At 36.1% G+C, this 15,053-nt stretch overlaps 1 long non-coding RNA gene and 2 gene segments (V, D, J or C); 1 reads left to right on the forward strand and 2 right to left on the reverse strand.

The window, feature by feature from the left end:
- Positions 1–268: 268 nt before the first annotated feature.
- Positions 269–3,184, reverse strand: LOC116051920. The segment is given in 2 exon segments: positions 269–609; positions 3,080–3,184. Coding segments are annotated over 2 exon segments (345 nt in total).
- A 3,375-nt stretch (positions 3,185–6,559) lies between these two features.
- On the reverse strand, positions 6,560–7,146 carry LOC116051856. The segment is given in 2 exon segments: positions 6,560–6,933; positions 7,034–7,146. Coding segments are annotated over 2 exon segments (366 nt in total).
- A 4,339-nt stretch (positions 7,147–11,485) lies between these two features.
- Positions 11,486–15,053, forward strand: part of LOC118494202 — a 28,302-nt gene continuing 24,734 nt past the window's right edge. Inside the window, exons 1-3 of the long non-coding RNA XR_004896279.1 lie at positions 11,486–11,497; positions 14,523–14,537; positions 14,619–14,623. This is a non-coding gene — a long non-coding RNA (uncharacterized LOC118494202). The remainder of the gene's footprint in view (positions 11,498–14,522; positions 14,538–14,618; positions 14,624–15,053) is intronic.

Here is a 15,053-nt window from a genome sequence, read left to right on the forward strand (position 1 = left end):
AGTTAGATTACATTTTTTTTTAAATGAAGTTGTGAGCTGAATGTATTCCATCACTTGAAGATTATACAGTATATACATATTATGATGTATCATTGATTGTAATTTTAAAGTATTTAAATTGATGAAAACTGTGGCTGTTAAATTGAATTAAGAACCATTTGGTGTTGTGTCCGTTTCTCTCTTTACTGTAACAGTGTTCTGGTGTTGAAACCATTAGTGGTCTGAGGACTCCTCCTCTGGTGGCTTCATGTTACAAGTGTTCAGGCTCTGAGGGGTTTTTGTTCAGGTCTACTGATGGTTTGTGTTACTGTGGCTCTCTGGCACAGTAATACACAGCAGTGTCTTCAGGCTGCACATTCTGTCCATTTAGAGTCACTGTCTTGCTGGAAGTCTCTAAGTCGATACTGAACTTGTTCTTTAGTGAATCTTTGTAGAACGAATCTCCAGTATATTTCATTCCAATCCACTCCAGTCCTTTCCCTGCAGGCTGTCTGATCCAAGCTGTGTAGTAGCTGCTAACAGAATAAGAGACCTGACAGGTGATGGTCAGACGTTGACCTGGCTGCACAGTCACAGAGGCTGGCTGGGTCAACTGTTCACACTTCACACCTGTTAAAAAAGAAAATGTTTTGTAACAAATGATCAAGTTATAATGCAAAAGAAGAAGTGTTGACTTTAACAAATCCAGAGAGACTCACATCCAGCTGCCAACAGCAGCAGCAGAGCTACAGAGAACATGGTTTATGTTGAAACTGACGTGCTGTGAACTCCACTGACAGCCTGATGTGATGTTTTTATAGCTGAGAAACAAGGAAGGTCACTGAGTTTGCATAAAATCAAACATATGAAGCATCAATGTTGGTCTAACTGGAGTCAATAGAAGAGTTTGTTCAGTGTTATTATATCTGCAGAGAGAAAATATGCGTGTCATTTTTGATTTTGCATATCTAGGTACAGATAACTTCATTGCATTAAACTGTCATTATTGTCTTCTTGTGTTAATACACAACAATAATTCCTTAATGACTATATTATTATTCTGTCTTCAAACATTAAAAATCTCTTTTATATAAAATAGTTAATTCCATACACGATACTAGTAAATTCACTCTAAACAATAATGTTAAATGCTGTCATCATTCATCTCCACTTTCAGCTGTTTTCTCTTAGAAATAATTTTAATGAAACTACAGTATGTGAAGGAAAGAGTGACATATTCTTATTTACCTATTGATTTTATTACAGAGCAATATGAATCATTTTAGAGTTTGAGTATCAGTCAGTTAAGATCAATGAGAACAGCAGATCTGAGTTTCTCCTTTTAGTAACAGAGGAGAGAGAAACTAGACACTGACTGTCCTCTAGTGATTTTATAAAAGAAACAGTAACATTATTTTTCATTCTCATAGATTCCACATCATATCATTTACAGACAGTATTGTGTCTTACTTTGTAGAAATGTAAAGTATTTGTAGAAGTTTAATTTCAGCAACCAGATTGTTGGGCTGTCTTTGGACCTTGTATCAATGAGTGATCTTTATTGTGTTTTTAATGTGTTTTCAAGTTTGTGTATAATGCAGGGAGGATTATTAATTTATAATAAAAACATATATGAAAATAAAATTACAGAATATAAAACAACTTAACCACCTGAAAACAACAACAATGTAATATAAAATGTTTAAATATATACATTTTATGAAAAATATTTCAAACTTGTACACTACCAGCCTGAAAGAATGAGTACTGTAGGATTTTGTACAGCTGCTCAACCAACTCCAGTCACTGTGGGTCTCGAGCACAATAATAAACAGCAGAATCTTCAGTCTTCAGACTGTTCATCTGCAGATACAGCTGCTCTCTGCTTCATGCATTACCTTGGTACAAAAATCAGAGAAATTCGTCATGTGAAATATGTCAGTAATACAAATGGGAATGTCAAATTAAGATCAGTGAAAATCTTCACCTGCCCAGCAGATAGTTAAAAGCAGCAGTCCTGTCCTATAGTCCATCATGTTAAACTGTGTGTCCACTGTTCTCTGTCCTCCTCTCTGCAGTCAGATAAGTAGAGGTGGAAGATATCTGAGTTTTGCATCGACTCCTCCTCACAGGGAGGAAACATCTGGACTGGAGATATTGAATGAAACTGAGTCAGTCAACCCTCCAAGTCAGCTGTTTTTTTGTTTTTTTCTGCTTTGTCTGACATGTTTTAATTTGTGTAAAATGTTTCAGTATTAACACCACAACCAAATGTTTTCAAATGACATAGGACAAATTGGCATACTGTAGAAGGGTTATTAAAATATGTTAAATCATAATTAATCTTGTTATCAAGGCTCTGTTTCTCATTAGTCATTTTGAGAACAATAGGCAGCACATGCAGTATTTACAATCATATACAATTTCAATACATCAACATCTACTATCATTTTTGAAAATTAAGTTATTATCATGGTTTGTACTTGACTTTGGCAATTTAGTATTACAGTAGATAATGCTTTTTCAAATGAAGAAACTCTGTCTAATACTAAATACTAACTAAATAAATATGCACTCATCAGTTCAAAGTAAAATGTAAAATATATAGAAATATAATGTACATATATCAAAGTGCTTTGTAAGGTGGGGGACTCAGATGTCATTAAGATCACATTGCTGTTTGTTGTCTGTGGAGGTTTTTGTGCAGCTGCTCCACTGTCTTCAGTCACTGTGTCTGTCGAGCACAGAAGTAAACAGCAGAATCTGCTGCTGTCAGGCTCTGGACCTCGAGGTACTGAGTGCTGCTGGGAACATCTTCAGTCATGATGAAACGGCTTTGAAAGGAGCTGCCATAGATAGCAGAGTTAGAACCTGTATCCATCCTCCCAATCCACTCCAGAGCTTCTCCTGGTCTCTGTCTGATCCAAGCTGTGTAGTAGCTACCAACAGAATAAGAGACCTGACAGGTGATGGTCAGACGTTGTCACAGAGGCTGGCTGGGTCAACACACTTCACACCTGTTAAAAAATAAAAGTTTTTGTAACAAATGATCAAGTTGTACTGAAAAAGAAGAACTGCTGACTTTGACAACGAGACTCACATCCAGCTGCCAACAGCAGCAGCAGAGCTACAGAGAACATGGTTTATGTTGAAACTGACGAGATGTGAGCTTCTGATCCTCTTTAACCTCCACTGACAGTCTCATGTGAAGTCTTTATAACTGGGTCACCAGGAAGATTTCTGAGTTTGCATAGATTCAAACATATGGCATGTAAATGTGGGTTGGTCTGGAGCTAATAAAAAAAGAAAAAAAGAACCTGTTGTTAATATTAGGGCCTAAACACTGATGGATGCAAGGTACAAAACAGCCTCTTGAAGGTATAACCTAAACTCAACATTCATTTTGACTAAAATGTGCTTTCTTTTTCGCCATTTCAGGGCGCTGTGCTTTAATCAACTTCTTCTAAAGACCTTAACCAGTCAAACGAAATGGCTGTAGCATGGCAGCAGTTTTGTGCATTTTGCCATGAAAAAGGAAGTTGTTGTAACTCCAATATACATTGTCCAATCTGCCTGGAATTTGTCATGTTTGATAAGAGTCAGGCCTGAGGACAGCTACATGTCATTATAGATATAGTCATAGCGCCACCTGCTGGCAATAGGAAGTCAGCCTTATATGCCAAACAAAAATCACATTTACATGGAATTTACAATGTGTGGTCTACACTTCATTTAGAAAATATTATTCTTTTTCATCAAGAGATTCAGCAGATTTGTTCTTTTTTAAATTTGACTGTCAGTTACATTATGGCTTCACTTCTGTTTAAACACTGGTTTGATTTATTTTGTACCTTTTGTTACTGCAAACACGAGTGAAGTGAAAGCAAGATAAACTAAATGAACACTTTATTTTGCTGCAGACCTGGATTAGTTTTTCTTTTAAAGGTTTCAGTATTCAAATCGTGGCAGTTTTACAGACATGGAGAGAATCTTGGAGCCTCGAGAGGAGATTAACTATTTAGGAACTAAAACCTGTGTGACGATATTCAAAAAACAAATTGCTGTGCGCAGAAAAATGTCTGCTGGCATACCTGTTAAATTATGTGTATGAAAGTGCTGTTTTGTATAACAATGAAGATAAATAAACAAAACACAACTTGGACCGCTAAGTGAATGTACAGCTGAAAAACAGTTTGGACATTTATTCTATCAATCCACAGACTTTGCAGTACTCTGTGCATATTGTACATTTAACCCAAATCCAAACTCCTGCTAAAAGAAGTAAAAGACTTGTAAATCTCAGGTTAGACAATTACCAAAACCATTTACCTACACAAATGTTGCTTATTGTTCAGCTGCTGTCTTCTCTGAGGAGTTGTTTTAATGAAGCTCTGTTATGGAATAAGCAAGATATGCTGATATAGTCATATGACTTCTAAATTCATATCCATGTTATGCTTAGAAATAGTTTTCTAATTAAACAATAGTGGTTCTCACAAAGTGTGTGGTTCAACTGCATTGTGTTATTTTCTTGGACTACAAAGGACATTAATCATGGGAGGTAATTGTGGTAAGAATGAGTTCTGTAGGATCATCTTAACTCAGTTAAGATCAATGAGAACAGTAGATCTGAGTTTCTCCTTTTAGTAACAGAGGAGAGAGAAACTAGACACTGACTGTCCTCTAGTGATTTTATTAAAGGAACTGCAACATTATTATTCACTTTCAAATAAGACTCTCTTTAGATTCCAATTAAGACATAATTGTGTCTTAATTTGTAGAAATGTAAAGTATTTGTAGTGGTTAACGTTCAGCATTTTTTTATGTATAAATATATATATATATATATATATATATATATATATATATATATAAATGTGCCTGTTGAGCACAACAATTTGTATATATAAATAAAATAATCACGCTAAGGATTTACAGCACAGTAAGAATGAATCCTGTAGAATTTTGTACAGCTTAAAATCACAGTGAGTATAACCTCTGAGTATTTAAGTATAAATGATTAAATAATATTAATATTTCTTAGGATATAGCCAAAAAAATGAGTACTGCAGTATTTTTGTACAGCTGTTTAACCAACTCCAGTCACTGGGTATCGAGCACAATAATAAACAGCAGAATCTTCAGTCTTCACAGGCACAATACAGGTACAAATTATTAAGGTCAATATTTGTACACCAGATCATTATAAACTACATTATAAACAGTCATAAAAAATATTGGATCTTCTCTATTGGGTCACACCGGATTGCATTATATGAAAGAGACGAGCCCAATAAACTGCTAACTATTTGTTGCAGTTTTAAAGTGTTATTATTTCCCAACAATCTGAAGACTTTGCTCCTTCTTCAAAACATGAGAAGTGGTAGCATTGATTTAAAGTAGCAACAACCTCACAATAATTGGACAATGAATTATTACATCAAATTAGTAAATTGTCTTGTCTTAATAATCTATTCTAACCCTTGTGTTGTCTTCGGGTCAAATTTGACCCGTTTTCAAAGTTTCTTTATTAGAAATATGGGTTTCTTTCAACCAAATTAACCAAAATAACATGGGTGGTTCCCAATGACGTTCTTCGCAAGTAATATTAATGATCACTACTTTAATTGAATTTTGGGTGTTTTATTTAATTTTATAGCATTTGTGGTCTATTTATTCATATAGCGCTGTGTGAACGCGTTCATGTGATTGGCTTATAAGTAAACAATCCCCCACGTGGGGTGCGTTCTTCTGATTGGCTAAAACAAGGGAGCTATCTGATTGGTTGCAGATCATTCCCTGTTTAAAAAAAGGCATTTGTGTGTCGAGCCAAGTCAGGGGAGTCTCAAAATTCACACACAAATGCAGTGAAGTTCACAGACCGCAAGCAGTTTATAAATCAAGATATATTTGTGTGTGCATCAGAAATACATTTCTGAATCTTGTCCTGTGCATTTCTGAATCTTGTGTGCATTTGTAAATGTTGTTTGCATTTCTGAATTGTGTGTGCATTTATGAATTTTGTGTGCATTTCTGAATTTTGTATGCATTTGTGAATCGTCTGTGCTTTTTAAATTTTGTGTGTGTATTTGTGAATTTTGTGTGCATTTGTGTATCCTGTGTGTGTATTTATGAATCATGTGTGTGCATGTATGAATCCTGTGTGTGCATATGTGAATGTAGTGTGTGCATTTATCTTTATTGAGACTCTTTTAGCTCCATATTATGAAAACTAGTTGAGATTAATTGGAATGAAGTTGAATAAAAGAATAATAAATAATAGAATTGGGTGATAATTTATACTTTATGCTTTATTAATAGGCAAAACAGACCTGGTCAATTTTGACCCGGGAGGACAGCAAGTGCATGGTTGACGGGAAGACAACACAAGGGCTAATAGTATGTTTATGCTGTATGTTGACTACCAGGAACACCCAAAGCTTCTGCAGCTTGTTTCACTTTTAAAAATAAAACAAAAAGGAACACAGTGAATATTTGCAGACAATGTGTATATAATATATTTAATTTGTCTAAAATATAAACACATGTATATGCTGCTGATTAGAAAACCCAGATGTTATTATGATCACTAAACATATCTGTTGAGGTTTTTGTGCAGCTGCTCCACTGTCTTCAGTCACTGTGTCTGTCGAGCACAGAAGTAAACAGCAGAATCTGCTGCTGTCAGGCTCTGGACCTCGAGGTACTGAGTGCTGCTGGGAACATCTTGAGTAAAACTGAAACGGCTCTGAAAGGAGCTGGCATAGCTCGGAGTGTTTGTATCAGTGTTTATCCACCCAATCCACTCCAGAGCTTCTCCTGGTCTCTGTCGTATCCAGCTGATACTGTAGCTTGTCATGCTATAACCAGAAGTGATACATGACATCTTCACTGTCTCTCCAGGTCTTTTCACCTGAGAGGGAGACTGGTTCAGTTTGATCTCACTCCAAACTCCTGTAAGGAAAGAAACGATCATCATCCATCACACTTGAAAATATTAAGCATTTAAAAAACAAATTGCTTTACTTTGTAACTGCAAAAATGATTTCCTCACCATTAATAGCAACTACAAAAAATAAACCCCAGACAATCATATTTCCCATCAAACTCTGCAATGAACTGATGTCTGATCAAAGTCTTTCTGATATGTATGAAACTGTCAGTTGTTCTGCCTCAAATGATTCTACAGTTGCTGTTGGTGTGTTTATAAAGAAGGAAGAGTTTGCATAGACCTCCCTCTACAGGTTTAAAAGGGAACATCATAGATGTACTTTACCTGCTGCTTGATGTGTGATTATGGAAATAAGGTATTTTACTGTAGACATCCTGCATACAATACATAAAAAATATATATAAATTACACACACAGACAGAGCTTTACATTGCAAGTATTTCACTCACATTTGCCCCTAAAAATAAATGTGTGATCCAGAGATATCATTTACGAGCAGTGTGTGAGTAACTATTATGACCTACTGTGATCTTTTTTCTTCTCACTGCTCATTGTTCAAAAAAAGTCCCACAATTCCACAAGCCGCAATGTCCAATCACAGAAGATTTTTTTCTGATGGCGAGTGAGAGAACAACAATGAAGTATTGGTAAGCTGGTGAGTGTTTTCAAAAGTGGGTTCTGGGGACCCACAGGGGGTCCTTTAGGGTGTTTAAGGTGGTCCCCAGCAAAAAGGGGATTCATTTATTTTTACTATATTTTCATCCAAGTACAGACAATGACAGACGTTCATACACAATGACAGAATGTATAACTATTTGGGTCATGGGTTTAAACGCTTTCTGTAGTAAAACATCAAAGAGAAGATCAGATGGGGGATCTGGGAACAAAATCTTATCAAATGGGGGTCAGTGGTCTAATTTGTTTCAGTGTAGGGTCCTTGATGTGAAAAAGTTTGGGAACCACTACAATAAAACTCCTTTAGGCAATAAGCCATAAGTTAACGTTATACATGCAGACGTCACTAAAACTGAAGCCCATTCATTTTATTTGGATTGAGTGAAGAAAAAAAACGGAACATGTTTTTAAATAAACTTAAATAAAACCTAAGAAATACAAAAACCCTACATTCTTGTTTTTAAGGTGTTCCAACATTTCAGCTGTTCAATGTGTAAAAAACTCTGTTACTTGAACATTTTTCACACATGCTCCTAAAATCTTTTCACATTCCACTGCATGCAACAGAAAATTGTCTTTTCGCAGTGTACATCTTTTCAAAGAATTAGTCCCCAGAAAAAGAGGAATATATCTTTAAAATGATGTATTTATTTATCATGACATCCTCCTCTCCTCAGATTCTGGTCTTTTAAAAAAACATGATGGACTCTTCAGAATCTTTGCTTGATTTTCTGCGCAAAAGTTTCTGAACACAGCCATACTGAGAAATACAGAGAGTTTTGTGGAGCTGATAGTCTTAGTTAGCTTTGTATTAACTCATTTTGGCAATGGCTTGAATGTGACGGACGTTCACTAATATAAAAAAGTTACGCACTAAAGCTTTAACATGCTTATTTCAGACAACATTTCTCCATAAATAAATGATTTATGTTTACTAATGATTTTTAGTACTGACTACTTAGTCTATACCCTCGACGTTCTACTTCCGGGATTGCTCCGCTGCCGTCGACGGATTTCACTCATTTAGGCCAGATATCCGTTGCCTTGGGATATCCTTTTGTTGGCATTTTAAATTCCGGTCAATTTATGAGGACTATGGTTAACCTTTTCTCAAATCTCTGCAAGGTAAATCCAGACAGCTAGCTTGACTATCTGTCCAGTCTTGTCTTCTGTTGTACGACTAAAACAACTTTAGAACGTACCAGCAAAACAAGTTCCAGGCCGAGGCTATTTTGCAGAGGCACCGTTGCTCCATACAGCGCTTAGCGCCGCCCATGACTATTGTGATTGGTTTAAAGAAATGCCAATGAACCAGAGCAGAGATGTTTTTCTCCCATCTGTGTTTTCCATAATGCTGTGTGGACTAGCCAGACCCTCCTCCACAACACTGCGGTGGAGGAAGGTCTGGCAAAGCGAGACTACTGACTACTACAGTAATGTAAACTTGATTTGTCTACTGCATCAACTTACCGCTCTGTGCTAATACAACTTGACCTGTTAAGTTTCACCTTGTGTAAAAACTTAGACGGTTTAAGGCAACAGGTTTCCACACAAATTTCTAGTAAAGTCAACTAATTCGGAATAACAGTGTACACCCCTCTGAAGTCCGTAACAGACTTTGAGAACTCAGCTGCTCGTGATTTAAATAGTTTTCTCTTTGCTCACAAATCCTCTATATGACCAGGCCCTCTCTTAGCTCACCAACCTTCTTCATCTCCACACTCATTCCCACAGTTGACTGATTCTGATAATAAGTGTGTGTTGTTGTTGTTTTTTCAGTAATGATGAAACTGACTTAATAAACATTTATGTATTAGATGAAAAGCACTGAAGCTAAGTTGTCAACAAAATTGTTGTTATTGCTTGAACATGTTAATATAATATATAAAGTGTATTTTTTTTTCATGTGGGAAAACAATACATTAAAATAACAGTGACTATAACCTCCAAATATTTAACTATAACATATTAATAAATATAATATTTCTTAGGATATAGCCATAAAAATTAGAACTGCAGGATTTTTGTACAGCTGCTCAACCAACTCCAGTCACTGTGGATGAGGAAACATCTGGACTGGAATCTAACATCTTCTTTGATGAAACTAGAATACATTTTGTATTGACTAGGAAGTGTCCATATTAGTTTGTACATTTTAAATGCTATTTTAAAATGAGTAACTAGGTTATCAACTTTACCACAACAATAATTTAAGCATAATTTATGTCATCTGATAGATTGAAGCAGTGGTGCCCAGCACACATGGATGTGGCATTGTGATGGTTTACGGTCATTTCATGGCAGAAAAGTTTGTAACAGATTATCATTCGGAGGAGAACATCAATCTCTGGAGCATTAGGCGCTGAAAATAATTAAATATATCATTTATTGCTTTTCTTCCCTGTCTTTTGTTCCTGTATATGGACGTCACTGGGATAACTGTTAAAGTCAGTCCTTGTCTGCCCTCTAGAGTTTTAAAACAGGAATGGTAGCTACTTTTAAACAGAGAAAGATTACTCACTTGTGACACCCAAAAAAATGTTTGTTATTGAAGCCCTGTGCTTGTTCCCTTGTCACTACCCGATGTGAGTCGAGTGCAGATGTGAGTTGCGCATGCGTCACTTTGGTTCAGTATTTTTTCCTGCAGTTTTTGGAGTCTTGTGGAGTAAACATGGGTCATGGGCGTGGAGTCCATAACCGGTTGTTTTCTCTATAAATATTGTACCTGCTGCCTCCTAATTTGTCTGTTTTATGTACCCATAGACAACATGTACAAGATGAATTTATTGATTTGTACTTTACTTTCAATAGAGCTTTGAGCTACTGAGGGTCATTGAGGAGGCCACTGGCATTGGGGCAAAAAGGGGGGAGAAAAGTTTATTATTTTATGGATTTTACAAATTTCAGTATGACACAGCCGCGCCCACCTTGCTTGCAGCCTGATCCAGATCCCTTGGTGTTATGCCGTAAACTCAATTCACATCGGGTAGCCAGTAAACCGTTTAAATCTGAGCATGCGCTACTCACATCTGCACTCGACTCACATCGAGTAGTGACATCCCTGCTTACCTTTCTTCCACCCAATGCATGCTGGGATACACTCAAGCACCAACATGACAGTAAACAAAAGCAGAAGATGCATTATTGTAACTGATGTTTAGAGGACTAGAATTTATTTTATTCTTCATCATTACAGCTCAGAATGTTTTGTTGACCTTTTAGATATTTGAAAACAAAACAAATGGCATTTTATCCTTATGTATTTCCATTTATATCAGTTTTCGACAAAAATCATTCCACCCATCATTTCTATGTGATTTTCATGATTTTGCACCTTATGAAGGAGTTGATTCTGAAGCATCTAAAGGTGTGAAAATGTACTATCAACTTGTAAAGGTTAACCTTCAAAGATTAAGAATGTCAGCAGTTGTGCTCTACAAGTCCAGTAAGATACAGTAAGATTATAAGACACATGAAAGAACATGTAGTTATTATTACAAACTTAAAACAAACTTAAATACCATTTGTTTTTAATCACAAATTGTCTAACACAAGTCAAACATGTCAGACAAATAGATTCATATTTACAACAGAATCAACAGATTAACAGAATATTTAAGGTCTGCTTCAACTATATATGGGGGATATGCAATACTTGATGATGTTGAACTGATGCTTATTATGTGAATGAGAAAAGAAGAAAGTAAAGATTTGACTTGTTTTGACATGTTGAGTTTTTGTACAGCGTTGCTCCTTCCTGTGTCACTGTGGCTCTCGAGCACAATAATAAACAGCAGAATCTTCAGTCTTCAGACTGTTCATCTGCAGATACAGCTGCTCTCTGCTGTTGTCTCTGGAGATGGTAAACCGGCCTTTGACTGACTGAGAGTAGTAGATGCTGCTGCTGCCACTGCTGATGTAAGCGATCCACTCCAGTCCTTTTCCAGGAGCTTGTCTGATCCAGCTCATTTCGTAGCTGCTGAATGACAATCCAGATGTTGTACAGGTCAATCTGTGAGATTCTCCAGGTCTTTTAACTGCTGGCTCAGATTCTGTCAGAGTCTGACCATCAACACCTGTCAAGTTGATAAAAAAAACATCAAGTGAGATAAGCTGATGACACCAAATAAAAGCTATGTTAAATTAAGATCAGTGAAAATCTTCACCTGCCCAACAGACAGTTAAAAGCAGCAGTCCTGTCCTATAGTCCATCATGTTAAACTGTGTGTCCACTGTTCTCTGTCCTCCTCTCTGCACTCAGATAAGTAGAGGTGGAAGATATCTGAGTTTTGCATTGACTCCTCCTTTTTTGACTTTCTCCTAACTGTATTTTGTGTTTTCACAAATCATCTCACCGTATCTCTCACCATTTTGAATTTGTTTCACATTTTTAACCTGATGTTACCTAATCCTTTATTTGTATTTATTTTTACTGTAAGTCACTTTGTAACATTTAAATGTGTTTATTTACTCTCACTTTTGTCCAATGCAAAGTCCAACTAATGGAATAATGTTACTGTTCATAAATAAAAGTTATTAATAATATTTTCATTCAAAAAATTGCTTTCAGTTTATGTAGTAGGTAAATCACCTTGTCGGCTTGAGATAGGTTAACAACATATCATAACTCCTAAAGTTATTTTTGATCAAATTGCTGTTTTTCATGTGAATAAATCTTATGTACAATATTATTAGCCCAAACATCGATTTTTAAACTAGCAAAATTAAGAGCACTAAATTCAACCTTTGAAGAAAATTCAGCTGCATTTACATAATCACTTAAATAAGGTAAATTCATGTTAAACAATTTCTGAAGTTCTCATTCAGTCTGTCTTGTGGGAGTACAGACAATGATGTATCAAGTGATTGAAACCTCCAAGTATTTAAACTAGGGCTGTCAAAATGATAAAGAACATAATAAAGAGTTTACGCAAACGCTGTTAACACCACTAGTTGTTTTTGATGTAGGATTAATGCATGTGCGTTTTGTGATTTGGGCCTCAGGACGCTCTTTAGTTTTGGGAAACCAGGAAGCGATGCACAGTAATGTTGTGGGTGGCTAGCAGAAACAACCCTTGAGCAGAAATGGATAAAGAAAAGAGTTTTGAATGGCAAGTTCAGTTTCAAAGCCTTTCCAGATGGTTCTCTTGACAAGACTAGGAGTAGTGGTGGAATTGTGGAAATTGGTTCTCTGACAAACACATTTTAGATTGTTACTGTAACAGTGAGCTGGTGTTGAAACCATTAGTGGTCTGAGGGCTCCTCCTCTGGTGGCTTCATGTTACAAGTGTTCAGGCTCTGAGGGGTTTTTGTTCAGGTCTACTGATGAGTCACTGGGAGAGTCTTAATTCAATACTGAACTTGTTCTTCAGTGAATCTTTGTAGTTTGGTGGATGCAACACCACCATGTACAATCACTCCAGTCCTTTCCCTGCATGCTGTCTGATCCAAGCTGTGTAGTAGCTGCTACCTGCCTTTATTTTTCATATATTTGTTACTGACTGTATTTGCTGCAAATATAATTACATTGACAGCAGCCAGAATAATGTGAATAGTAATATATTTTGCAGCTTTTAATAAAAGACTTTTAATGGTTTCAGTGTTTGCAGATGTTTAAAGAAACAGACATACAGAGAAACTTGGAGCCTTTTAGAGGAAAACAGCTGCTCAGGAACTGAAACCTGACAAAATGCAATAAAAATAAATCCTTTAACAAAGATGAAAACTATTGTATTTTTACCAACAAGTGATCTTTATTGTGTTTTTGTGTGTTTCATGTTGAGTCATAATATTTCTCAGGAAAACAGGACGTTATATAATGAAGAGACAAAGGGTAATTTATTATCTAAAAATTATATCTAATATAAAATTTAGGGGGAAAAAAATAAAAAAAGTAGTCATATTAAAAATATAATGTATAATATATATGATATGTATATGTGGCGTGAAGTTATGGAACGCATTGCCAAGGGAATTAAAACATATCGGGAATGTTTTTAAATTTAAAAAAGGGTTCAAAGATATGATACTAGATAAGTATAGAAATTGAGTAATATTATTGTGTGCGAAGGTAGATAGTCATGTTGATGATGATAAACATCATTACCATTATGGTTGTCATCATTAATTATGATATTATTTACCTTTAGGCGGCAATTGCAATGTATATAAGCACTGACCCTAAATGGGTATATGTAGTTGTGTAGGTATATATGTATGTATGTAAGTATGTATGTCTGTGTGTATGTATGTAGGTAGATGTAGGCATGTTTTGATTTTTTTTTTTTTGTTTTTGTTTTTTTCTGTCTGTATAATTTCTTTCATCTTTTTTGTCTTGTCGATTTTATTCCCTTGAAAATGAGTTTGTTATTTTAAAAATGTGACAAGGGGGGGCTTTACATAAGCTAAAGCTTCCGACCCTACCCTTTGGTTACGACCAATAAATTCATTCATTCATATAAATATTACATTCACATATCATCTTCATAATTTGGCTTCATCAGCCCAGTAAGAATACTGCAGGATTTTGTACAGCTGCTCAACCAACTCCAGTCACTGTGGCTCTCGAGCACAATAATAAACAGCAGAATCTTCAGTCTTCAGACTGTTCATCTGCAGATACAGCTGCTCTCTGCTGTTGTCTCTGGAGATGGTAAACCGGCCTTGAACTGACTGAGAGTAGTAGAGGCTAGCACTGTCATATCTGATAGTAGCAACCCACTCCAGGCCATCCAGTAGCTACTAAATGTTGTGTATCGGTAGGGTACAGATCCAATTATTGGCAAATTATCAAAGATGTTTCATCAATATTAATAAAGTTATGAATATGGTTATTAATAACTTTATCAAATCGACAAAATGGGGCACCACCCTGGAATCTCAGGGGCCAATAACCGAACTGTGAAACAAGTCTCAGATAGGTGGTGTTACCGTTTAAATACAGATCTTAATTAATTTGATTAATTTATCTGGTATTCTAAAGGAACAGAAGGAAGGGTGAGTCCGAGCACAGACTGTGTTCAACCAGCAATTATTACGACAAAATACACAAAACAATCAACAACAACTGCTTTTTAAAATATAGTAGAATTTATTAACTTCAAAATCATCAATGGCCGATCAATAATTCTTCGATCAATTAAAACCAATATACCCTTTTTAAAACTACAACAAAAACAAAGCAAAAACAAATCAGCATGTGGGGAGACACGTCTCTGTCTTTGTGAGTGTGTGTGAGAGAGTGCGAGGAGGAGGGGCTGTCGAAATGTAGTCTAGTTCAAAGACTACAAAAATGGCTGCTCCTGTGAGCTGCATAAAACTATTTAGCCTCAAGAGGGCGGTAGTGGTGCTGGGTGCAGCGCTGTGTGGCTAGAGCAAGCCGGTTAGCTTTCAGGCTAACGTCTTACAGACCAAAGAACACACTAGCTACTTTGTTATGGGCTAGCGG

This window comes from Sander lucioperca, chromosome 21 (assembly GCF_008315115.2).
Source record: "Sander lucioperca isolate FBNREF2018 chromosome 21, SLUC_FBN_1.2, whole genome shotgun sequence".
NCBI lineage: Eukaryota > Metazoa > Chordata > Actinopteri > Perciformes > Percidae > Sander > Sander lucioperca.